We start from the raw sequence: 27,277 nt of genomic DNA, 5'->3' as shown, positions 1-27,277 counted from the left end.
TTTTTCTGAATTATATGGATCCATAAGTATCTGTGATATTACTGAGGGCTCAACAGAATAAGGGATCCTTATATAATTTAGAAAGAAGTGGTGGATGTACATATACCCTAAAATATGACTGACTGTAGCTGTGTCACATATTTTATTAGCCTATTGTCCGTGCATTTTTCATTCCAATTCTCTCCTTTTTAGGTTTGAAAGCTGCAAATCGGAAGCCAACTTCAGCGTTGTCACTATTATTGCACAATCAGTTTACTTTACACTCCTACATTTTATCATTACTACTTGTCTATATATATAACATTAAGACCCTAGAATGGTGAAGTTTTTGTTGTCACCAACATACAAAACAACTCAATGTTGTCAAACTTTTCAATTATAAGAATAATTATAATTATAATCAATAATTTTACATTATGTAAGGTATTTATATGAAACACAATGAAAAAAAAGGAAAATTCTGTAAATTAATAACAAGGTTCAATACGGTTTAGTATAATACCATAAGTTATATCCATATATGTGCTCACATATTAACCATAGCTCAAAACATTGCTAAATTTGGCTAAATAAAGAGCAGTCTGGGACCGGAAACACTCTTGTTACTAAGCTTGGCCAAATGATCTGGCTCACTAAAATGAGCAGGAATTCCCATCACTATATTGTACTGAGAAAAGATGGGGCCATGCTGTGGGACTACATTTCCCAATAGACTTTGCGGTCCACGAGGAAGGGGTTATGGGGCTATCGACCTTGGAGTTTGACGTAGAGCAGCATGGCGAGCAAGGAGCCGAATGTAAGTGTTTTAAACGCTAAATCGTTGAAATGAAGGAGTGTCGTTACGGTGTTGTAAGTGTGGGCACGGTAACATGTTTATCTACCACTAAAGTAACCAATGGTCCGCTAATGAATGACGCAGCTGTATTAAAAGGTCGGCTCAGTTACCATGTCGCATTATAGAACTGTTCTGCTAGCTCGTGCATCACTAAACTTTACAACCGGCCGTCGTTATTGACAATGACGCCTTGAGTGACCTGACTTATCTGTTAATGGCTATTAGCTAATTAATATGCTATACTGATATGAGGTCCCGATTGTAGTGCCCCCCCAGCAGTCAGGTCTGTGTTATGCATAGCTGCCAACTTTTCAAAAAAACCTTGGAGTGAGATTTTGTCGGGGGTGACCAAAATGATGGAATTAATTTGATGTTGTACCCATGTTGTACCCTGCATTCTGGTGGTTTGTGGGGAGGCCCAAAGCCGCTGATAGGGGCAGCCTACTGGAGATGGACAATATTGGTTACATTCTGAGAAGCAGACATAGCTGAAGGTCCACCCCAGGGAATTTTGGATTAAATAGATTCAACCAGAAAACTATTGTTGGCGGGGGGCAGCGGGTCGGATATGAGCCCGCGCCGCTGCAGCGGCTCCGTATATGGGTCGCCAGCTTTGCCGACTGAGCTAACCGGCGGGCGCCCACAAGCCAATAGTAGTTCTTCTAGTTTTCTACTGCTAGTTTTACGTTTACTGTTCCCTTTTTTGGTTTGACTGCTTGTAAAGCAGGTAGCAATAAAGCATGTTAATGTAAATATAGAAAACACATTCTGGACACGCACGCACGCACATACGCACATGGACACCGACTCAAACGTGAATGGAAATGAAACCTCTGATATTACCTGGGCAACTAGAAACAAGCAACCAAGCAAGATGGAGTGACAGCGGGGACGGCCAATCACATAGGAAACCGCAGAGCCAATCGAGGAGCTTGTGGGCGGACTAACTAACTAGGCTTCAGCTTGAGCGGCCGTTTTCCGCTTGGTCCTAGTGCTTGACGAGTCTCTGTTTACTATAGCGTAACATTGTCTTTGGACGGTAAAAACTGCAGGGGACCAAAACTGCCCAAGATTGGATTTTTTTGCGTGAGAAATTGGATGTGTGGCGTCAGTGCGTGTGAAAACAGGCAAAAGCGTGTGTCACACGGCGAAAGCGTGAGAGTTGGCAGCTCTGGTTATGAATGGGACAGCACTTTGTGAAATCTTAATAACTGCTGGAAGTTTGTGTAAAACGAGTCATTTGGATGAATTTTAAGGAGATTATTTCCTGTCTAGGGAACTTTTTTATGCAATTCTCTGTCTGTATTATGTATTTTAAAAGATTTTTAAACAAATATAGAGACTTTTTTCTTTGACAGATTAAATGTTTTCGTGTCCCTGATGATTGACCATTGTTTTGTTTGATAATTTACTTAACAGAAGCCATCAAATGCTGAGATGTAGTCCTACTGTGTTTATTTTTGGAGGTTTCTTACGGCCTTTAAAAATCATGAAGATGATGCCAACTGCCTCACCTGTTAAAAGTGGGAGAACCGGAATGGAGGCCGACAGTGAGTGTGGAAAGCAGCTTGAGTTAGTGGCATTACTCCACTCAATAATAAGAGAGTAAATAAATAATGCATTTGATAAAATGCAACCTCAACTGGATTGCTTAAAAGTGTGGCTGAAGGACTTTTTAAGACAAACCGGTGCTTTCTAGCAGGCAAGAGAGGGTGAATGAAATGTAGAACGTGTGTAACACTCTCCAAAAAGAAAACAAAGAACTGAGAGAGAAAAAAACTGAAAGGTTGGAAAATTTCAACCGTAAATGTAATATCAGAGCATTTGGCCTCGACAAAGATGTGGAAAAGGGATATCCTACAGAATTCATGGCATCGCTCTTTAAAGAGGAAGTCTAAGATAGAAATCTTCCATGCCAGCCTGAAGTGGACATTGCGCACAGAGTGGGCCCTCTGATCCACAGAATGCAGAGATACTTGGCCAAAGACGCTATTTTACAAATCGCAAAGAAAGACAGAGTACTGCATTTCAGGGGAATGAAAGTACCCCTCAACCAAGCTATTAAACCGACACTGTCAGCAGGTTAAAGAGAGGAGAGGAGATGCCTAACGAGTGAACTGCGAAAGACCCCCAACAGGTCAGGTGGTAAGAAATAAAAAAAAATATATACTGCATGAGGAAAATGGACTGAACAGGACTTTATAGCCTATATTTATGAAAAAAATATAGGATACTTTTTAAAGCTGTCCTTCCTCACCAGCTTGCTCAGCTTGTTGGCACCCAACTCACCAGCACACACCAGGAAAGAAAAGGGGGCGGCTGTGGAGCGGGTCGTTCCCTAATCGGAAGGTTGTGGGTTCGATCCCCGGCTCCTGGTGCCACAGTATCCTTGAAACCCCAAATTGCTCCCGTGCATCGGTGTGTGTGAATGTTAGTTTCTGTTCGATGGGCTTTGCCATCACTGAGTGAATGTGTGTGAAAGGGTGAATGTGCCATGTAGTAAAAGCACTTTGAGTGGTCGGAAGACTAGAAAGGCGCTATACAAGTACAGGTCCATTAAGTGTCACCCCCAGGAACACGTAGGTGTCCACCATCTCCCCCCTAATTGCAACAGCAAGAAGAGGGGGTCTTCTTGCGCCGGAAGTCCACCACCAGCTCAGTTTGAGACAGAGGTTGAAAAGAGGTGCTTAGCTTTAGGCAGTATGAGAACATATTTTTTTTGAACATTAAAGCTATTGTAGTAGAGCCACAAAATACAATTATGAACCTGAAAAGGGGCATTATATGAGTCCTTTAAAGAGTGATGGCACGCGGGTAGCTACTTGTATTGACCATATTTTTATAAATACACCAGAGTTTTACTTTAACTCCATGTCTGTGCCGATAGGTTGTAGTAACCATTATCTCATTGCAATTGTAAGGAAAACAAAAGATCCTAAATCTGGTCCAAAAGTAATTAGGAAAAGATCATTTCAGGGTTTTAATGAGGACAGATATGAGGAAGATGTTAGCAATGCTTAACTGGTGAAAGGTGTTCTTAGAAAAGAACCCTGAAGGAACATTTCAGACTTTCAATGAAATGTTAACCACAATTGTAGACCGTCATGCACCATTAAAAAAAGTTTACAGTTAGGAATGTTAACACCCCATGGTTGGATAAGGAATTCAAAGAATGTTCGATGGAACGGGATCATGCCAAATTAACAGCAATTTTATCTAGTTTTAGATGAGATTGACAAATATATTGCAAATTAAGGAATTTTGTAAATAAATTAAATAAGAAGAAAAATAAATTGTATTTTGATAATATAATAAATTAAATTAAACAAGATAGTAAACAATTATTGAATACTTTGAACTACCTGTTGAGAGGTAATACTAAATCCACCTCTTATTTAGAAACTGTAGGGGGATTTTATACTAAACCTATAGACATAGCAAATCATCTGAAGAGTTTTTTTTTATAAACAAGATAGAAAAGTTAAAAAGTACCATCCAGCCAAAGAGATTTATCAAATATATTAATAGATCGTATTATGCAAGGCAAAAAATTAACTTTGAGTCCAAGGAAGTTAGTGTTGCTAAAGTTGAATTAATGTTAATGACATCTAAAAATAAACCACCTGCGGTTGACGATCTTGATAGCAAATTTTGTAAGGCCTATAGCTTCATTGATTGCCCTATGGTTACACATATTATTAATCAGTGCTTCAGTGAAAATGTATGCCCAAAAGCATGGAAGATTTTCAAAGTTGTGCCGATAACAAAAAATAAGTTGCAGTTTTCAGAATCCAATAGTCGACCCATAAGTTTATTGCCAATTTTGAGTAAGATAATGGAAAGAATTGTGTATGAGCAGATCCAGTCTTATTTTTCTAATAATAATTGAATCACTAATTTCCAACATTCATATAGAGAAAAAACATTCGACAGCCACTGCCTTGACCGAAGTGGTTGATGACTGGCTTGTGGAAATAGAAAAAGAGAAAAATTTGAATAGTTTTGCTTGATTTTTCTGCTGTTTTTTATATCCTTGATAAATTAATGTTGAAAAAGGTTTTTCTGGATAAAAATTTACTTTACAAATGATCTTCCTTTAGTTAAAAAAAAATCATGTATTTCAATGTATGCAGTCGACTCAATAATATACTTAGAAGGAATAACAAAAAGTGATTTAAAGACAAATCTAGATCTGGATTTAAAGCTAGTAGTAGATTGCATAAACAGTAATAAACTTATTTTCAATGTGTCGAAAACAACCAGTGTTGTAATAGGAACAAACTATTCTTTGTGTTCAAAACCAAAGCTTGATCTTGTATAGATGACATACTAAGTAAGCAGGTGGAAGATACCAAACTTTTAGGAGTTATCATAGATAATAAATTATTATGGGACAAACATATACAAAGTAGTAAGTAAAATGGGAAATATTGTGTCTGTAATTAAAAGATGTGCAAGATATCTGATACAACAAACTATCAAACAAGTACCTCAAGCTTTGGTTTTGAGTAACCTGGATTAATAGTAGTTATATAGTTTGGTCCCATACTTCACTGGGTAATATCAGAAAATACATTAGGTTCAGAATAAAGCAGCATGTATAGCTCTTTCTTGTAAATGGACCTGTACTTGTATAGCACCTTTCTAGTCAACCAACCACTCAAAGTGCTTTTACACTTACCCTTTCGTACCCTTTCATACATCAGTATCTTGCTCAAGGATACTTCGACATGTGGCACCAGGAGCCGGGGATCGAACTCACAACCTTCCGATTAAGGAACGACCCGCTCTGCCTCTGAGCCACATTGCTAGAATGCATGAATGTATCTCTTGGCTTGAAGTGAAATAAAGATTAATGTATTCACTGATGGTTTTTATTAGGAATGTCATCACAACAAATGCTCCATTTATGTTCTACAAAAGACTATCCTTTTGCACGGATACACAGTTATTTAACAAGGCATGCTGCTGCATGTTGTTTTGCTTTACCAAAATTTAAAACCACATCAGTTCACCATACAGTAATATACAGAGCAAGGCTAGAGTGGAATTCAGTTCCTAATTATATTATTCAACAAAATAATATATATGGTTTTAAAAAAGTGCTTAAAGAGCACAATTCAAAAGGAAACTAAGTAATAAAAAAGTACTCTTTGGTGTGAGAAGGTCTCAAGGTCAATCCAGTGAAATGTTGATACATATCTGTTAGATCGTGAGGATATTTTTGTTAATTTATGAGAAATTCAATCGGAGCCAGTCTTTTTGATGTTTTTGTTTTTTTTGTTTTTGTCTATAGAGTGCGTTAATTGTTATTGTCTTATCTACAGTATATGTGCATTAAGATGTGTTGTGTCAGTGTATTTTGATGAATAATGTGAGTGTGTGTATATTTGTATAGTAGTGTCACCATATAAACTGTGTGGACCCCAGGAAGAATAGCGACTGTTTTACAGAATATACACAAACAAACACATAGTGCTGGCTAATGTGGTTTTATGTGATTATAGTTAAATGGAAAATACCAACTCATAACATTTTTGTTCTTTTTTGTTAAAAATTCCACTGTAATTGCTGTTTTAACATGCTTTGCATTGTAGGGGTCGACCAGTATGTGTTTTTCAGGGCCCGATACAGTTGCTGATTATTAGTAATAAAGGAAACCTCTAACCACTATTTGGAACTGATAGTATATGATATATTTATATTGCTGTAAAAAAAGTTGTGGTAGTACATTTATTTAAGTAGTGTACTTAAATATAATTTTGAGGTACTTGTACTTTAGTTGAGTGTTTCCATTTCTCCCTCTGTGGCACACGAGCCTTGAGTGTTGATAGGCTATAACTCAAGGTTACTTTATTTGTACTTATAGGTAGATTTGGCTTGCAACAAACGACAAGGCATTTCTCTTGACTAAAATATAAAGGTAAGAGTGACAGGCTCTCAAAATCAGGACTTCTAAAGAGTGATCAATTAAAAAACATAAAAACAAGTGAACACTAGAATAAATAAGTAAATGTCAGTAAAAACAATAATACCTGTGTGCCATGTTACTACAATTTGTTAATCTGAATAATGGGAACAATGCTATTTTTATAGTGCTTTGTTCTACATCTTGGGACTATAAACGTCAGTCCGCTTAAGGTCATGCTGTGGTCAGGACATTGAGCAAGACTACAGTGTGCTGACTACAGAGAGAGAGGGAGAGGCTGCATCAGAGCCAAAGTAGGGCATTATAAAATTAATTGATTTTATCAGCAATCGAAAAAAATAAGGATACTCAGCTTTTTTCAGATTATCAGTATTGGAACCGATAATCAATCTATCCCTAATGCATTATGAGTTGTTAGTCTGTGGACTAAAGGGTGCAGAAAGGGCTCTAAAATCTGCTATAGAGCCCTCAAACACTTAAATGAATTCACAGTGGGACATCTCTGAGCCCATTTCTGTTGGTAATGTTTTGCTGTGGGTGCCACAGGGTGTCCCATCTAACTCGGAGAGTTTTGAGCTGTATTCTGGGCCTTCTACCTTCACAAATGAAGCAAGATATCAAGTGATCCAATGTACAGAATATTGGCTTAGGTGTTGGAATAGGGAGTATTGGAAATAACTTGAGTAATCTTAGGAGGACATTCATAGGGATATATTCTATTTGACTGGACAAGAGCAGATATAACCATCAGGTTAAATAGTCTTTAATAGTTTTGTCATAATTTGTATTGTATAATTTAAATAATTGTTTTTCCAATTGATTAATCAGTCACACATTTCTGCAAGGACATAACTATAATCTTATTTTTCATTCAGCGCTTGGTCCAGCACCTAAGGGATCTGGCAGGTCGAATGTCTTCATCTGGTGGCAGAGGGGCAGGATTAGGACTGAAGCTGCTGCTCGGAGCTGGTGCTTTGGCATATGGCATTAAAGAAGCCACCTACACAGGTAAACACACATTTGTACCAGGGTATCTGTGTGATGCAGCCAGATGGTCCATGCACCTACATGGCCAATGCAGTTCTTTTGTATGCAGTATATGTGTTATTTTTACCTAGTGTGATTGAATATTCCCGCTTACTAGGTTCCATTAACAGTGTAAAATTGAACTGGCTATGACTGGAAAACTGAGACTTTTCTGGAGTGAACAAGTCCAAATGTATTGATGTGTGATGATGTTCGTCCTAATAGTAGTATTTCATTGCAGTGAGACCATTTTTAGAGACTTGACCTCACTGTATAAAATTAGCTATTGTGACCTCTAGGATTATCACTAGTGTTAAATAGCTTTAATTGTGTTGAGCCGTTTGAACCTAGACACCTTTTCAACTGCAAATCACCACAATCATTATTACTGGGTCAGACTGTGGCGCCCTGGTATCTCACCTGGTATGTGCCATGTCTGAGTCCTTGCTTCAGCGGCCCGGGACATGCCATATACTGCATGTCGTCTTTTCTTACTCCCCCATTTCCTTTCTCTCTTCAACTGTTGCTCTCAAATAAAGGCATAAAAAAGCCATATAATAATAAATAATAATAATTTAAAATGACTTGGTTGGACTACGACCTACAATCATAGGTTCACTAGTAAACTGTCTTATCTGTTTGATCCGCATTTTCATCTTCAGTTGCTGCCATCTGCATTTTTCCCCCATCAGGTTACAGCTGAATAAATATATTTAAAAATTGAAAAACATACTACAGTTGTACAGTACAATACTTAACATAGTGTTAACATATTGACAATGGAAGCTCTGCTCTTTATTTACCTGTTGCCAGGGTCAGTCATGATATCAGAGCTCCATTGATAGGTTCAAAATGAACTTTTGGCCAATGGCAGGAAATCTGTGAAAATGTACCCACCAAACATTAGGGGGCCAAGTGCCCCTAACAACATTTGCAAGGAACTACTACATGTGAAACAACAACAGCGCTTAGAACAAAACGTGTGAACACATCCCGGCCCCACATGGAGCTTCAGGCTCTTTATTTTCGTATCGATCAAGGCAAAATTACAAATAGCAGGGAATAACTTTTGGAGAGGGACAGTGATGGGTGGTTGTGTGTAGCGTAACGTTGGCCACTGGCCCAAAAAGCCACTGTCGGCTTTTGCTGGCGCAAAGATTTTCCTTTTTGTTGTTTTTAGATGTTGGTGTGACAGTCCAATAGGGGCACTCTATACTTGGCCGCGGAGCGCTGGAGGCCTTTGAAAAGACGAGTCCTGGCAAGAGGGGGCTGGTGTCTTGGCATCTCCACTAATTCCATTACTACTGCTGCTCCTCATTCCACCTTTACAAGCTCCCTCACAGAAAGAAATCCCAGATGCAACTCTGTCGTCTGTCCCTCTCCTTTGAATACCACATTGTTCACATTACTCCTATATGCAACCTCCTCACTTTTCCAACCTGGTCCAACAACCAGATTGCTGCTGCCTCTCTCTGGAACTCTCTCCCGCAGTACTTCAGACATTCTCCCCCATTTCCGGCTTTCAGAACCCACCTACTTAAAACTGCTTAATCTGTGATCCCCTCCCTCTCCTTTTTTCATTGCTGCACTTTAAAAAAAGGAAATTATTTCCATTGCGGTTTGTTATTGTCTTTTTGTTATCATGTGCCTTTAAGTACCATTTGCAATAACAAGGTAGCACATGTTAAGTCATGGAGGTCTGAGTTATAACCTTTTTTGTGTTTGTGTGAGCAGTGGAGGGTGGTCACAGAGCCATCATCTTCAACAGGATTGGAGGGATGCAGATGGACACTATTCTGGCTGAGGGGCTGCATTTCAGGTAGGAGCAGCAGATTTATTAACTGACTTGTTCCAGGATCTACAGTTGTATGCAAAAGTTTGGGCACCCCCTAACAAATAATATATTTTGGTGACTTAAAACACAATATTTAATTAAAGCTGCAAGCAGCATTGAGCGGGACCTCGCACTCCACGCAACTCGGGGCGTGTTGCGGCTGCGTCAAGTGCCGTCGCAACACGTGCGGACCACGACATGAAAATCTCACGTAAATCAGCTCAAAATCACCATGCAGCGCTTACTTCCTGTTGCCTGTAGGTGGCGCTATTTCTATGTCTGAATATTGTCATGTAGACGTGTTCAAGGCGGGACTCTTATCAAACACGTGAAGTTTTGTTGAGATCAGATAATGTACACTGAAGTTGTGAGGATGTGTTCAGGCTAGGACTGTTACAGAATATGTGAAGTTTATTGGAGATTGGACATTGCACACTGAAGTTATGAGTACTGTTTTATGGCGGATCGGCTGAATTCGACGAGTCGTCACTGGCTAGCGGTTTGATGTACAGTCACAAATAGCTCAACTTTTCATCTAGTTTGTATGACCACAGAATCCAAAATGGCCAACTTTGACGGCACGCCACTTCAACGTACAGTCTCAAATAGCACAACTTTTAATCAGGACCAATATTTTGACTGGACTGACCAATTTTGAAACAGATCCGATAAATTCCCTAGGAGGAGTTCGTTCAAATACAACACGAAAAATCACAGAAAATGAGAAAAAAAAATCTAAATGACTGACTTTAATGCCACGCCACGGACACGCCCTTTAATGTACATGCACAAATAGCACAACTTTTAATCAGCACAATTTTTTGACTGTACTCTCAAATTTTGAAGCATATCCGATAAATTCCCTAGGAGGAGTTCGTTCAAATACAACGCGAAAAATTCACTGAAAATGGGCACAGAATTCACTATGGCCAACTTTGAGGGCACGCCACGGACACGCCCTTTAACGTCCATGCACAAATAGCACAACTTTTAATCAGAACCATTTTTTGACTGTACTCACAAATTTTGAAGCAGATCCGATAAATTCGCTAGGAGGAGTTTGTTCAAATACAACGCAAAAAGTTCGCCGAAAGTGAAACTTTAAATCAAAATGGCCGACTTCCTGTGGGGTTTCGGGTATGGGTCCAAGAGGCTTTTTTGTACGTCCCGGCATGTTACACGTGCCTACCAAGTTTCGTACATATCGGTGAAACGTGGCGCCGGGGCTGCTGTTTTTTTATCCTGTAGGGGGCGCTTGAAACACAACAGGAGGAACATGAAAAAGTAGTTAATGAACATTTCGCGCTCTAGCAAAAAAAATTATATATGGGAAGATTCAGCTCCATTCATAAAAATAAAAACATCATTGTGACGTGCAAAGTTTTGGGCAGCCCATATTTGTCAGTACTCAGCACACAACCCTGTGGTGGTTAGACCACTTGCAAACACTTTTTCTTGCCAGTTTAAAGTCTTTCAATTCAAGTCTTCTTTCTTCATTGGAAGTAGTGCAATATTCTTGAGTATGTACAATATGTACAGTCACAAATAGCACAACTTGTAATCAGCAATGTTTTTTGAGTGTACTGAACAATTTTGAAGTTGATCCGATAAATTCCCTTGGAGGAGTTTGTTTAAATACAAGGTGAAAGATTCACCGAAAAAATAACCACAGAATTCAAAATGGTCGACTTTGACGGAAAGCCACGGACACGCCTTTCAACGTACTGTCAAAAATAGCACAATGTTTAATCAGCAATGTTTTTTGACTGTACTGACCAATTTTGAAATTGATCGGATTCCCTAGGAGGAGTTCGTTCAAATACAGCGCAAAAAAATGAACACGAAATACACAACGGCCTACTCTCTGTTGGGTTTGGGTTATGGGTCCAAGAGGCTTTTTTGCTTGTCCCATCATGATACACATGCGTACCAATTTTTGTACATGTCGGTCTTAGTGTCTTGGGGGCTGATTCTGGGGGGCGCTAAGCCATTATGCAACGGCCATCTGCAGGACCAAGACAATACTTTAGCCCAGTGGTTCCCAACCAGGGGGGCGCCAGAGATCACTGCACAACTTTGTCTGCTGAGGTTGTGAGGTTACCAAAATTATTATTCACAAAAATTAAATTTATAAAATCCCAATAACACACCCAATTGGATAATCAAAACTCTGTATAATCCAAATTTAAACATATTTTTGGTCCGCATTTAAATTCATAAAGCTATTTATTACCTATTTAGTGCTTGTATGCGCGTAGGGGTTGGGGGGACCTGACTTGTCTTGGACACAGGCAAGGGGGGCTTCAAGGAAAAAAGGTTGGGAACCACTGCTTTAGCCTTCGCCATGACTGAATTTTGTGCAAAGTTTCATGAGGTTCCGGGCATGTTTAGCCCTCCAAAAAGTGTTCAAAAGATTCATAAGATGTCATCGTCCTTGTCACCTGGACCCCTGACAGAATTTCAGTTGGATCTGGTCAATCTTCTGGAAGATATACATAAAAGTATAAAAATTACATTTCCTTTCACCACTAGGTGATGCTATAACTATTGATCGGATTGATCGGATCGACTTCAGATTTGGACACAGCCATCTTAAGACATTCACGATTAAAAGTTGTGCTATTTACGACATTCCGTTGAACGGCGTGTCTGTGGCGTGGCATGGCATTTCAACGACTCGCCATGAAAGAGGGATTTGTCATAACTTCTGCGTGCATGATCCGATCTCAACGAAACTTCACTTGTCTGATAAGAGTCCCGCCCTGAATGCATTTATCTGATAATATTCAGATATAGTGATAGCACCGCCTACTGGCAACAGGAAGTAACTGCTGCATGGTGATTTTGATCTGATTTACGTGAAATTTTCATGTTGTGGTACGCCGGCACGTGACGCGACCGCAGCACACCCCCAGTTGTGTGGAGTGCGAATGCCCATTCATTCATCCTCATTGCACGACGAGTATTGTAAATGTACTGTTTTTACAACAAATAGAATAATAAAGCATCAAACACAGTGTGCATGTTTTCTATGTGTGACAAATTTTATTGGATTCAGATGAAAAAAACGCACTTAAAATATAAACTTGGTGTGCAAAGACCTAAGCCTCAGTAGTCCAATAGACTTAAGACACTTTTTTTTTTTTTTTTTAAGTACTGCCTATGCCTTGACATTAGTGTCTGCATTGTAGGATCCCATGGTTCCAGTACCCTATCATATATGATATCCGAGCCAAACCCAGGAAGATCTCCTCATTGACAGGCAGCAAAGGTAACCAACCCTGGACACACACACACACACACACACACACACACACACACACACACACACACACACCGCAGGAATTACATCCACAGCCTTGGGGGGGATCCGGTGCTGATGGTCTGAGAGGCAGAGACATTTTTCCCCAGCTTCACATGCTGTTTCCTGGAAGCCTGTGATCCACCTGCAGATGGAGTCAGGCACAATGAGCTGGGAGAGCTGTTAGCTAGTCCAGATGTTGGAGGGTGAAGTGCAGGGCCATGATTATTGCATCGTCTACAGACCTGTTGGCACTGTAGGCGAACTGCAGGGGGTCCAGCAGGTGGTCCAGGAGTGGGTAGAGCTGTAAATGGTAAATGGACCTGTACTTGTATAGCGCCTTTCTAGTCTTCCGACCACTCAAAGCACTTTTACACTACATGAGAGGCTGTAGCGATACACTAATCTCACGATACAATACACAATATTCAGCTCACGATATGATGTATATATATCACGATATTCAGCCAATGATTCGATTCGACTTAGATCATTTTGGTGACATTTTGTGAGTGTTCCATTGACTTGGATTGAATTAATTGAACTGAAAACTGAAAGCATCAATTGCACAATATATGGCTCTGACTGGACAGAGAGTCTACAGCTTGCAAATGCTGGACAAAATGAATCAATGATGTGGTGAGAAAATTAGTTTCATTTATTGAAACAGTGCAAACTGTAGCTTACAAGCCTTTGAAAAGTAAATAAAGTGCAGTATTACAATGAACAATGGAGAGTTAAAAAGTGCAGCAAGTGGCCTGTTCTGAACAGATTCTTTGACAGCTTTTTTAGCTTGACACATATGAGGTAGCCAGTCTAGCCATCAGGTAAGTAAAAATAGTACCATGGCTTCTCCAAAACAGCCAATAATTCAAGTCACTAAGAACAACACTAAACATTTAACTTAAAATCTACCCGTCTTAGCCGAGTAGTTTGAGGCCTGTAGGCCTACAAGTATGTGAGGTAGCCAGTCTAGCCACCAGGAAAGTAAAAATAAACCATGTTTTAGGTGGGCTTGTAGGTTGGTGGTATTTCCAGAGTATTTCACGTTTGTGTGACACAGCTTGCAAACCGCCACACTTTTATCTAAATCGTCGCTTTCCTCCTCCTTTTTAAACCTGAAGTGCTCCCACACATCTGCTTTTAAGCATGAAGGTGCTGGATTTATATTTGCCGCCATTCTCTTGAATCTCCTCGCTCTGACTGCGTAAACAGGAAGAGGAAGACGTCGGCGTCTGTGTAAAGGGAGTATCTAGACGGGTAACTTGCTAGAAATGCTCTACAGCGACACTAGCCGCTGGCTGACCTAAACGCTCTTCCTGTAAAGCGAACGGGGGGAAATGGGCAGCGAGCAGAGTGCCAGGCGGAACACGGGGAATTTAAATGGGACTTAATGTATCGATACTCGCGGCTGAAAAATCTATGTTTTCTGGGGAAACAAAATATCGATATATATCGCAGGATCTATAAAATTGCCCAGCCTTAGGAGTGGGTCTGTAATGGCTTTGAGGTGGGAGAGCACAAGGCGTTCAAAGGACTTCATGACCACAGAGGTGAGGGCAACTGGTCTGTAGTCATTGAGTCCTGTGGTCCATGGTTTTTTGGGGACAGGGATGATGGTGGATGCTTTGAAGCAGGCTGGCACATGACATGTCTCCAGTGAATTGAAGAGGTCAGTGAACACCAGAGACAGCTGGTCAGCACAGTGCTTCAGGGTGGATGGAGAGAGAGTCTGGTCAGGCTGCTTTGCAGGGGTTCTGCCTCTTAAAAAGCCTTTTGACGGGGCGCCCAGATAGCTCAGTGGGTAGAGCTGGCGACCCATGTACCGAGGCTGAGTCCTTGCCGCAGAGGCCCATGCTTCGAAACCGACCTGCGGCCCTTTGCTGTGTGTCATCCCCTCTCTCTCTGCCCCCCTTTCCTGTCTGTCTTCAGCTGTCACTATAATAAAGGCAATAAAAGTTTTTTAATAAAAATAAATATACTTTAAAAAAAAAAAGCCTGCTGACGTCCTTCTCCTGAAGGCAGAGAGTCGTCACTGTGGTGGAGGAGGAGGGATTCACATTCACATTCACATGTGGAGTTGTGAAGTGGCCCCGGCTCCTGCTGAGCTGGGGGAGGGGGAACTGGTGAGGTGGGGCTGGTGAGGGATGTCACGGGGGATGGTGTCAAGACTGCTCCTTTGTCCGTCGAAGCAACAGTAGAACTCATTCAGCTCATTTAGATAGATAGATAGATAGATAGATAGATACTTTATTCATCCCCAAGGGGAAATTCACCGTTTCCAGCAGTATCCACAAACTGATAATAATAATAATAATAACAACAACAAGAGGAGGTCAATTTAGAAGAAGTAATAGAATAAAGTAGAATAAATTGCTAAATAACGAGCATGGGGCTAGTGTCCTAAGGTGCATGGTCAAATCCAGTGCTTGAAAGGCCTAAGGTGCGTAAGTAGTGTCAGTCAGTCAGTGGTCACATAATGCAGGGTGCACTGCGTCAGGTGGTATAGTTAACTAAAGGGCAGACATATTGGAGTTTAGAGTTTTCCTCCCCTGGGTGGAGTTGAAGAGCCTGATGGCGTGGGGGAGGAACGATCTCCTCAGTCTTTCAGTGGAACAGGACAGTGACAGCAGCCTGTCGCTGAAGCTGCTCCTCTGCCTGTAGATGGTGCTGTGCAGTGGATGCAGTGGATTGTCCATGATTGACAGGAGCCTGTTCAGCGCCCTTTGCTCTGCCACAGATGTCAGTCTGTCCAGCCCTGTGCCCAACACAGAGCCCGCCTTCCTCACCAGTTTGTCCAGACGGGAGGCATCCTTCTTCTTAATGCTGCCTCCCCAGCACACTACTGCATAGAAGAGGGCACTCGCCACAACAGTCTGATAGAATATCTGCAGCAGTTTTTTGCAGATGTTGAAGGACGCCAACCTTCTGAGGGAGTATAATCGGCTCTGACCTCTTCTGCACAGGGCGTCTGTGTTGGCAGTCCAGTCCAGCCTATCATCCAGGTGTACTCCCAGGTACCTGTATGTCTGTACCAACTCCACACAGTCACCGTTGATGGTCATAGGTTCCGGGTGGGCCCTGGGCCTTCTGAGGTCCACCACCATCTCCTTGGTCTTGGTGGTGTTGAGGCGCAGGTGGTTGGAGTCACACCATGTGACAAAGTCCTGAATGAGTTTCCTGTACTCCTCCTCCTGGTCATTCCTGATACAGCCCACAATAGCTGTGGCGTCTGCGAACTTTTGCACGTGACAGGACTCTGAGTTATATTTGAAGTCTGACGTGTACAGGGTGAACAGGACCGGAGAGAGCACGGTCCCTTGCGGCGCTCCTGTGCTACCGACCACAATGTCAGACCTGCAGTCCCTCAGTCGCACATACTGGGGTCTGTCTGTTAGGTAGTCCATTATCCATGCCACCAGATGTGAGTCTACTCCCATGTCTGCTAGTTTGTATTGCAGAAGTCGAGGCTGGATGGTATTGAAGGCGCTGGAAAAGTCCAGAAATGTAATTCTCACAGCACCGTTTCCCCTATCCAGGTGAGAAAGGGATCTGTGCATCAGGTACACAATGGCATCCTCTACTCCCACCTTCTCCTGATAGGCAAACTGCAGTGGGTCAAGGGCGTGGCGGACCTGTGGCCTCAGGTGGTGTAGCAGCAGCCGTTCCATGGTCTTCATCACATGTGATGTCAGGGCGACCGGTCTGAAGTCATTTAGCTCACCAGGGTGTGGTCTCTTTGGGATTGGGATGATGCAGGATGTCTTCCACTGTCTAGGGACCCTCCCCTGTTCCAAGCTCAGGTTGAAGATGTGCTGTAGGGGGAGTCCCAGCTCCAACGCACAGGCCTTCAGAAGTCGAGGGGATATTCCATCTGGACCTGCTGCTTTGCTGGGCTGCTGTAATAGTGGGTGGGACAACCAGCTCCTCTGTGGCTCCTGAGGGGAGCGAGAGAGAGACAGCAGCAGAAGGGGGTATGGTGACCTGAGGTGTTAACGGGATGGGGTGGTCGAACCTGCTGAAGAATTGGTTCATCAGGTTTGCTCTTTCTGTATCTCCCTCCATGTGGGCCCCCCGCTTTGAGCTGCAGCCGGTGATGATCTTCATCCCATCCCACACCTCTTTTAATGCTGTTGTTCTGCAGTTTCTGCTCCAGCTTCCTTCTGTACTGCTCCTTTGCTTCCCTGAGCTGGACTCTGAGTTCCCTCTGTACGCGTCTAAACTCCTGCTGATCTCCATCTTTAAAGGCCCTCTTCTTCTGGTTAAGACGGCCCTTGACATGATTTGTAATCCAGGGCTTGTTGTTGGCATAGCAGCGCATAGTTCTTACAGGAACAACAACATCCATACAGAAGTTGATGTAGTCAGTAGTACAGTCAACAGCCTCCTCGATGTCCTCACAGTGCGAACCCTGCAGTACATCCCAGTCCGTACTACCAAAACTGTCTCTTAGAGCCTGCTCTGCCTCAAAAGACCACTTCCTGAATGAGCGCATTGTTGTGGGTTGTCTCTTCACTCTTGGTTTATACTGAGGCTGAAGCAGAATCAGGTTGTGATCAGCTTTCCCCAGTGCAGGCAGAGGGGTGGTGCTGTATGCGTCCTTAACGTTTGCATACAGTAGGTCAATAGTCTTATTTCCCCTGGTGTAACAGTCAACATACTGGAAGAAAGCAGGTAGTGTTGTGTCCAGAGTCATGTGATTAAAGTCCCCAGAGATTAACACCAGAGCCTCGGGGTGCTGTGTTTGTAGTCCTGCTACAGCGGAGTGGATGACGTCACACGCGACTACCGCGTCAGCACGTGGTGGAATATAAACAATAACAACAATGGCGTGTCCAAACTCTCTGGGCAAGTAGAAGGGTCGCAACCCTACGGCAAGCAGCTCAACGTCCCTGTTGCAGATGGAAATCTTGATGTTCACATGTCCAGGGTTACACCACCTTGTGTTCACGTATACAGCTAGTCCACCTCCTTTCCGCTTCCCACAGGCATTAGTGTCTCTGTCCAACCTGTGTTGAAGCCGGGTAGCTCAACGTTAATGTCCGGGACGTTAGCCGTTAGCCACGTTTCAGTGAAGCACAGCAAACTGCTCTCCCTGTAGATTTTAACGTTTTTCACCAGCGCAGCCAGTTCGTCGATCTTGTTCTGTAGTGAGTTGACATTTCCCATGATCACCGATGGTACAGAGGGTTTATATCGCCACTTCTTCGCCATTCGCTTGGCCTTTAGCTTTGCGCCAGCTCTGCAGCCACGATAGTGTCTCCTCACCTCGTCAGGTAACTGGGGAACCACACCGGCCTAGGACTTTGTCTTCAGCGTGACAAGTTGTTTTCTCGAATAAACGAGTTTGGGTAAATAAATATCCATATCTATTTGATAGAAGTTGATCAGATGTGACAAGGCACAAATGTGAATATAAAAAAGCAAAAACAAACATCAATAAAAATAATAAAAAGTCAAAAAAAGATCACTGCACACTAGGAGCTGCTGAAAGGGCTGCCACTCGTGGCGGCGCCATGGCAACGATAGCCGCAAGTCGTTGATGGAGGGGGGGGTTTTAGGTTTTTAGTTGGTTATCTGTCTGAGCCCCTTCCAGACAGAACCAGAGTCATTGGCTGAGAACTGATGTTTGAGTTTCTCAGAGTACTGTTGTTTAGCTTGTCTCACTACCTTGCTAAACTATTACTTTGACTCCTTAAACCTGTCCCTGTCCCCGCTCCTGAACGCTTGCTCCTTCTGCAACCGTAACTGAATGAGTTTGGCTGTGAGGTTTGTCATTGTTATAACTCACCCTGGTGCATGATGGTACACAGCAGTCCTCACAGAAGCTAATGTATGACATCACAACCTCTGTGTACTCATCCAGACTGTTGGTAGCAGTCCTGAAAACATCCCAGTCAGTAGAGACTGAAGATCCTCCACAGCTTCACTGGTCAACGGTTTTGATGTCCTCACAACAGGTTTATAGAGTTTTAATTTCTGCCTGTATGTAGGAATCAGGTGGACCATGATGTGGTCAGAGAGACCCAGTGCGGCACGGGCGACGGTGTGATAAGCTCTGCTGACTGTAGTGTAAAGGTGCTATCCATTTGTTTCGTAAACCCCCAGCCCAAGTTGGAAAGTGTAAATCTCGCAGCTATCTCATGATATTTCACCGAGACACACCCCCTTTTGGTCATAATTTCAGCCGTCCAGCTTGGGGTACCTCACAGTACACCGAGCTAAACGAGGACAAACGTACGACCCGCAAAACAAAGATGGCAGCGCCCATATTGAGGTGTATTTTCTTTGTATTTGTTCTACGTTGGTCGTTTGTCGATTCTAAATGCTCCTACACACTTGTTTACATTGCTGCTTTAGTCCGGTCACCAATTTATGCATTGCACGGTGTTGCTGTGCGTGCAATACAATGTAAAGTTTTGTTTTCGAGCTGGTTTGCTAAATAGGCTAATGTAGCTAACAATAACACTAGCCTGCCCCTGGAGGCCCCTGGTGGCCCCTGGTGGCTCGGGACAAACGCCATAGCACTTGTTGAAATTGAAATAGGCGAAAATGGCAAAATATTATTGAAATGTAAGACCTGCAATAACGGAATTGCTTGAAATGTGAGTGTTTCTGTAGAAAAACATATTATTATTTCACATTGAGCTTGTTTAGATGAGCCTCAACCAATAACAACACAGCTGCTGCACTTCTTTCCGACTCGTAATGCCCAAAGACAACTGGAACGCTATAAGTGGTACAAGCCAGGCAATTACATCACATCCTCGCGACAAATGGATAGCACCAACAGTGATCCATTATGTTCTCCTCTCTGGTCGGCCATTTAATAAACTGTCTATATTTGGGGAGTTTGTGGCTGTAGTCCCCTCACCAAGGACAATAACTAAGGAGTCCGGGTTAGTCCGCTCAACACACAGTATCTGGTCGGCAAGCATGCGCTGTGCCTCCTGCACTTTGACCAGAATGAAACGAACTCACGTGGGGGAGTAAAAAGGTTTACAGTTTATGACGAAATAGCCCAGATTAGGAGAGCAGTGCTGTTGGACCACTGTCACATCATTGCACCAGCAACTGTTGGTGTAAAACAGAAGAAGTTCTAATGACTCAGCAATAGTTGGTTGTATTGAAAAGGGTGATGAGAGTGAATACAGGACTGTGGTGGGCAACTTTGTCACTTGCGTGTACACACAGTCAATGAATGAAAAGGTGTGCACATCCTAATTATAACCCAAGTGCTGATTACGCTGGAGAGCCGCAGAGAAAGGGATCTCAGGGTCTGGTTCAAGAGTAGTTTAGTTGACCTCACTCACATTTAGCACTGAGCTGAGATATCACAAGGGTGTTTAGAAAAGAATGCAGAAGGAGGGTATTGCACCTCTCTGTGTTGTCCCACTCTTTGCTCTTCCCTTCCTTTCTTCCCAAAAAACAGGGTTTAATATCTGGAGAGTTAAACATACCATGTGCCGTCAGAAGACAAAACATTTTAAAACAAGAATGTAACCCCATTATCTGTAGCTTCAGTTGTCAGAGAAAGTAATTAATATGCTTATGAGCTGTGTGTGTGTGTGTGTGTGTGTGTGTGTGTGTGTGTGTGTGTGTGTGTGTGTGTGTGTGTGTGTGTGTGTGTAGATCTACAGATGGTGAACATAGCAGTGCGAGTGTTGTCCAGACCTCTAGCGTCCAACCTGCCCGTCATGTACCAACAGCTGGGGAAGGACTATGACGAGAGAGTCCTGCCCTCCATTGTCAACGAAGTCCTCAAGTCTGTGGTGGCAAAGTTTAACGCCTCACAGCTCATCACACAGAGAGCGCAGGTACTGTTGTCACTAAGACAATGTCTACCATTTCTGTACACTACCTTATCCCAGTTAAATTAATATAATGAAACTACCAACCACTGCCTTACTGACCTCAGTCCAGTCCATATTGTGTCATATTGTCAGTCCACTGTTGATTATTGTTTCTCTTTATTGTTGTCTAGGTGTCATTGCTGGTGCGCAGGGAGCTGTTTGAGAGAGCCAAAGACTTCAACATCATTCTTGATGATGTATCAATTACTGAGCTGAGCTTCAGCAGCCAGTACACTGCTGCTGTTGAGGCCAAGCAAGTTGGTGAGGCTCAGTGTAACACACACAGCACAATAGCTTATGTGGACTAACATGTTTATTTTGTTGCTCAACAGCCCCATTAATCTCAGACTATTTTCTGTTGAGCTTCAATGTGAACATTTGAGAATTATGCTAATTGCATATAAATCATATAAATCAATGATTATCACAGACTGATACTGACAATATTTGATGAAAGTATTATGAAATTAAAGCTGAGAGCAGCATTGGGCGGGACCTCGCCATCAACCTATGTCAGGGCCTGCACGGCGGTTGCCCGCCGCAGCTGCGCCACTTCACCCCACGCCCATGTCCTCATCACGTAAGCTGAGGGAGACCGCTCTATGTCGTCACGCGTATAAGACCCCCATGCAAAAGACTTACGTCATAGCAAGACTTTTCACTGCGAACCGTTGAAATTCAGCGCCTATGTGGCGGAGGCTCAAAAATAGTAGACTGGCTTCTCTGATTCAGAACAGCCACGCTACGGCAACACAGTTCAATAAAAATTCATAAGATTCGTGAGATGTCATTGTCAACATTCTAAGGCTCTTCTGACCAAATTTCAGCTAGATGTATTCAATCTGCTGGGAGAAAATACATTAAAGTGTAATAAATTCCACCACTAGGTGGTGCTCTCACTATTAGTGAATATCATCACATACATGAGTTCAGGGAGGGACTCTCATCAGACAAGTTAAGTTTGGAGCCGAATGGACAATGTACACTCAAGTTATAGCAAACTAAAATTTGACGCAACGCCACGCCACAGACACGCCCACTCACCACATTCATCACATATCATCAACAACGTGTTTTGCATTTCATAAGTACATTTCAAATGGAACTGATCATCCTGCTAGGAGTAGAACATGAAAGTATAAAACGTTATACTTCCTGTTGCCACTAGGTGGCACTCTCACTATTATTATAATATTATTACATAGACGTGTTCAGGGCGGGACTCTTATCAAACGTGAAGTTTCGTTACAGTCGGATCTTATACCCACCCTGTATATAAAGTATGCATTACATTAATGCACCCACGTTCTTCTGCACAGCTTTCTCTTTCTCTTATCTTTATCAATTTATTTTTTGAAAGTACTTTATTTTTCTGTGTGATTTTTGTGTGATTTGAACAATTGTATATTTAGGGACAGAGCCAGCGACCGCTGGAAGGTCCCTATTGTAATTGGTCCGTTTCTTATTATTATTATTCAGAACGTTGACGGCGTTTTTGACCCCCTGAACGTATACTTCATGTGAGTTTTGTTTGGCAAATTTGTCAGGCCTGGTGAAAATGTTGAAATGCTTTGGGGAAGACCACTAGGTGGCACTACTATTAAGAAAAGTATGTTTAGGCTAATAACTCCCGCATCGTTTGTCTAACATTCAAAAACCTTATATCCACGCGTTCGGTGAATGGAGCTGAATCTCCCTATATAGGCCACGCCCACTTTCGCCTAGATTTTTTTTCCGCTACAGCGCAAAATGTCCAAAAACTACGTTTTCGTGATCCATCCATGCGCTTTTGTCCGATTCGCACACAATTTAAAGTATTTTGATATTTCAAAAAATAAGGAAGTTATAAAATTAGCACTTCCTGTTGATTTTTCGTCAAAAAAGGAAGTGGGGTATTTCTCCACATTGGCATGTTCGATTTACACCAACCTTGGGTCAATAGTTCCTTATGTCTTCATTATGTAACCGAGACCGAAATCGCGACACACTCGCTCCCTGGACTGTTGAGCTCTCGTTAAGACAGTGTAACTGCGGCGGTGGCGGCGGCCCGTGGGGTGGTAGCGGTGTACAGTAGGTTATTCTAGGTCATTTTCCACCTTATTTTAGTGTTTATTTACTACTTTAATCTGCTCCCTTTCTCTTCTCCCCACACTTAAACACAGCACACACACCTAGCCTGGACCTCTGGTCACTCACAGCAAACACGCCCGCTTGCTCCGCCTCTTTCTGTCTCTCTCTCCCTGTGTGTGTCTCTAATGACTTTCTCCATCAACAGTACGTTTCATAAACTCACCCGTGATTCAGTTTTCAAGTGCGCCGCATGTGTGTCCAAACCGAAACTAACGTTAGTGAGTGACATCTGCAGTGGTGCGTTCACTGACGCTCCGTAATGTAAGATTTCTGCCGTATCCGCTTAATGTAATCTCAGATAACATCTCTCTCTCTCTGTTTCTCTGCAAATAGGGAAACGGGGAAAACCGCGGTATGAACCGTGTATTTGGTGAATCGTTACACCCCTAGTACGCAGATGTTATGACAACTTTTTTTTTTTTTTTTACACTGGCTTGGTCCCTGATAATTCCTAGAGATACAAGAGGGACCTCACAGTGTTTGATTGTGTGTTTGTGTTTGTGTTTGTGTGTGTGTGTGTGTGTGTGTGTGTGTGTGTGTGTGTGTGTGTGTGTGTGTGTGTTTGTGAGTGCAAGACCATTGTGTGCGCTAGGTGCAAACAACTGCTAAACGTTCTAGTGATTTTTCTAAGGAGCATTGTGAAAAATGGGGATATTCTATGCGTCGCTTTCGGGTTGGCCACTAGGTGGCGCTACTATCAAAAAATGCGTTTAGGCTAATAACTTCTGCATAGTTTGTCGCACATTCAAAAAACTCATATCCATGTGTTGGGTGAATGGAGCTGAATCTCCCCATATAGGCCACGCCCACTTCTGCCTATAATCTTTCTCTGCTAGAGCGCAAACTTTTCCGTGTTCCCCCCATGCGCTTTGTCCGATTCGCACAAAATTTTCAAGTAGCATCTGATCTGATCACCCTCATAATAAAAAAGTGATTAAAAGTTTTGAATATTTCAAAAAAACAGCACATTATAAAATTAGCACGTCCTGTGGATTTTTCGTCAAAAGGAAGTGGACCATTTCTCCACATTGGTATGTCCGATTGACACCAAACTTGGGTCCGTAGTTTCACATGTCTTCCTTAGGCATCGTGCACAATTTCAGGCCATAACCACAAGGTGGCGCTCTTTAAAATGAAGAAGTTTATATCTCTACAACAGTATGTGTGATTAAGATGAAACTTGGTACGATGCTTCCCCATGGCTCCCTGAGGCTCACTAAAAAATGTGTCAACAATCCGCCACTAGGTGGTGGTCTGGTGGCATGGTAAATCACTGTGCGGAGACCGTAATAGTAATGAATATGAAATTCACAGGGCACGTGTAGACTGGTGCCTGCAGCTCACATACCAAAAATCGTGCTTGTAGCACCCCCTACAGGATAAAAAAAACAGCAGCCCCGGCGCCACGTTTCACAGATTGTTACGAAACTCGGTAGGCACGTGTAACATGCCGAGACGTACAAAAAAGCCTCTTGGACCCATACCTGAAACCCCACAGGAAGTCGGCAATTTTGATTTTCATTTTCACTTTCAGCGAACTTTTCGCATTGTATTTGAACAAACTCCTTCTAGGGAATTTATCGGATCTGCTTCAAAATGTGTAAGAACAGTCAAAAAAAGGTTCTGATTAAAAGTTGTGCTATTTGTGCATGTACGTTAAAGGGCGTGTCCGTGGCGTGCCCTCAAAGTTGGCCATAGTGAATTCCGTGCGCATTTTCGGTGAATTTTTCGCGTTGTATTTGAACAACCTCCTCCTAGGGAATTTATCGGATCTGCTTCAAAATGTGTAAGAACAGTCAAAAAAAGGTTCTGATTAAAAGTTGTGCTATTTGTGCATGTACATTAAAGGGCGTGTCCGTGGCGTGCCCTCAAAGTTGGCCAGGTTGAATCAAATGTCAAACTGTGATGCCATTTCCGGCATTTTGCAATGATTTTCAGCGTTTTTTTGCGTTGTATTTGAGCGACCTCCTCCTAGAGAATTTATCAGATCTGCTTCAAAATTAGTCAGTACAGTCAAAAAATGGTGCTGATTAAAAGTTGTGCTATTTGTCACTGTACGTTAAAGGGCGTGTCCATGGCGTTCCCTCAAAGTTGGCCAGGTTGAATCGAATGTCAAACTGTGATGCTGTTTCCGGCATTTAAGGGCTTCTGTTTTAACTAACACCTCCTACAGATTTTATCAGATTGACTTTAAATTCGATCACTTCAATCTACACACATTGGTTATCAAAAGTTGTGCTATTTGTGACTGTATGTTTAACCGTGTGCCCGTGATGACGTGTCGAATTCCACCGATTGGCCATCAAACAGATAGTACTCATATCTTCAGTGTACAGTCCCACCCTGAACACGTCTACATGACAATATTCAGACATAGTGATAGTGCCACATACTGGTAACAGGAAGTTTCACGTTTTATACTTTCATGTTCTACTCCTCGCAGGATGATCAGATTCAGCTGAAATTTACTTATAAAATGCAAAACACATTGATATGTGTTGACTGTGGTGAGGGGGCGTGTCTGTGGGGTGGCGGGAAATTTTGATGGACCGCCACAAAACACGTATTCGCTATAACTTGAGTGTACATTGTCCAATTGGCTCCACACTTCAAATGCTTGATAACAGTCCCGCCCTGAACACGTGTACATGACAATATTCAGACAAAGTGATAGCGCCACCTACTGGCAACAGGAAGTAAGCGCTGCGTGGCGATTTTGAGCTGATTAACGGGAGATTTTCATGTTGTGGTCCATACGTGTTACGACAGCACACGATGCGGCCGCAGCGCGCCCCGAGTTGCACGGAGTGCGAGGTCCCGCCAAACGCTGCTTGCAGCTTTAATTTTGTTTTGTTTTTGAAGACGTCTTCAAAAATTCAAGATCTGTATACATAGTAGAGTGTGTGTGTGTGTGTGTGTGTGTGATGTGTGATGTGCGTTTTTTTGTTTGTAGCCCAGCAAGAGGCCCAGAGAGCCCAGTTCTATGTGGAGAAAGCCAAACAGGATCAGAGACAGAAGATTATCCAGGCTGAAGGAGAGGCTGAAGCTGCCAAAATGGTGATGGACTGTCATTGCATTATATTCGGTACATCTGGTCATGCTGTATGTATGGCAATATAGTGACTTAATGTTAACTGTGTGTATGTGTGTGTGTCAGCTGGGCCTAGCAGTGACTAAGAACCCAGGGTACCTGAAGCTGAGGCGAATCAGAGCAGCACAGAACATTGCAAAGACGGTCAGTATCGTTGTTTATATGCTGTGATTTGAGATTCTGGGTGTCACAGGATCCCAGAATGAGCAGCTAAAAAGTAATTTGTCCCAGAATCAGTGATGGTTATGATGACGGCTCTTGTGTCTGCTTCCAGGTGGCATCATCGCAGAACAAGGTGTACCTTAATGCTGACAGTTTGGTCCTGAACCTACAAGACCAGTCTTTTTTTAACAAGTAGGTCTGCACACACTTTTTCCCACTCATATATACACACACACACACACACACACACACACACACACACACACACACACAGTGCACAGGAGATGGAAAGGGTCACAATTCAGGCAGCTGTGGCTTAGAGGTAGAGCGCCTCGTCCACTAATCGGAAGGTTGTAGATTTGATCTCTGGCTCCTTTCAGCTACATGTCGAAGTGTCCTTGATAAGATACTGAACCCCAAATTACTCCCGATTACCATTTACAATTACAGAAGTTGTATATGGGAGTCCTTTCTGCAACTTGACAAGTTTATTGAAAGACTTTGTTTTTGTTAGTAATCTCCCACTATATATTAAATACTATATATTTAGTCTGCCATGTTGAACCGCTGTGTTTTTACATGGACATAGACATGGGCTCTAGATTGGGCCTTTAAGTAGATTTACACAAAACGCCTCTTGGTTACAGTAACAAGAACATAATAAATGATCTTCATTGTGCTGGTTAATGAAGTGTTCATTGTTTTTCAGCATGTCACTGGCCCAAAAGAAGTGAAGAGCATATGAAGAGAGACAGTAGAAATATCATCTTCATCTGAACAGTCTCTGTTTTGCTTGTGGCATAGAGAATCAACATACATGAACACTGGATAAGTATGAATGTGAACAGGAAAAAAGGTTTTTTGTTTTGCAAGTGGCCTCTATTATCCTTGAAGATTGTCAATTAATTATTAAAGTGGAACAAAACCAAGATGCCATTTCAACTTTACTATTAAAAAATCTGATGTCAAATAGCACACAATCAATTAACCGGGAAGATGGACACATTCTTTTTAGAAATAAGAATCAATGCAACAATTATACAAAGTAATTTATGTCTATATGTATTCATGCAGCCACCAGTGTTGTCTGTCTGTTAATAAACTTTTATAAGTCAA

At 42.4% G+C, this 27,277-nt stretch overlaps 1 protein-coding gene across 1 annotated transcript; it reads left to right on the top strand.

The window, feature by feature from the left end:
• Positions 1-672: 672 nt before the first annotated feature.
• Positions 673-27,277, top strand: phb2b (prohibitin 2b). Its single transcript, XM_051403377.1, has 10 exons — positions 673-796; positions 7,640-7,772; positions 9,525-9,609; positions 12,816-12,895; positions 20,558-20,742; positions 20,910-21,039; positions 25,862-25,965; positions 26,066-26,143; positions 26,274-26,353; positions 26,871-27,277. Exons 1-10 carry the CDS (start codon positions 776-778, stop codon positions 26,893-26,895), a joined length of 921 nt encoding a protein of 306 aa, XP_051259337.1. The 5' UTR covers positions 673-775; the 3' UTR covers positions 26,896-27,277.

The sequence above is a fragment of the Dicentrarchus labrax genome, unplaced genomic scaffold (genome assembly GCF_905237075.1).
Source record: "Dicentrarchus labrax unplaced genomic scaffold, dlabrax2021, whole genome shotgun sequence".
Classification (NCBI taxonomy): Eukaryota; Metazoa; Chordata; class Actinopteri; family Moronidae; genus Dicentrarchus; species Dicentrarchus labrax.
This window is presented reverse-complemented; position numbering and strand designations above follow the sequence as displayed.

Bases quoted from the DNA above. Each gene is read 5' to 3' on its own strand.
- phb2b (XM_051403377.1), top strand. From the start codon at position 776: ATGGCGAGCAAGGAGCCGAAT. The intron at 21,040-25,861 runs GTGAGGCTCAGT...TTTTGTTTGTAG, and splicing joins TGTTGAGGCCAAGCAAGTTG to CCCAGCAAGAGGCCCAGAGA. The intron at 26,144-26,273 runs GTCAGTATCGTT...GTCTGCTTCCAG, and splicing joins CACAGAACATTGCAAAGACG to GTGGCATCATCGCAGAACAA.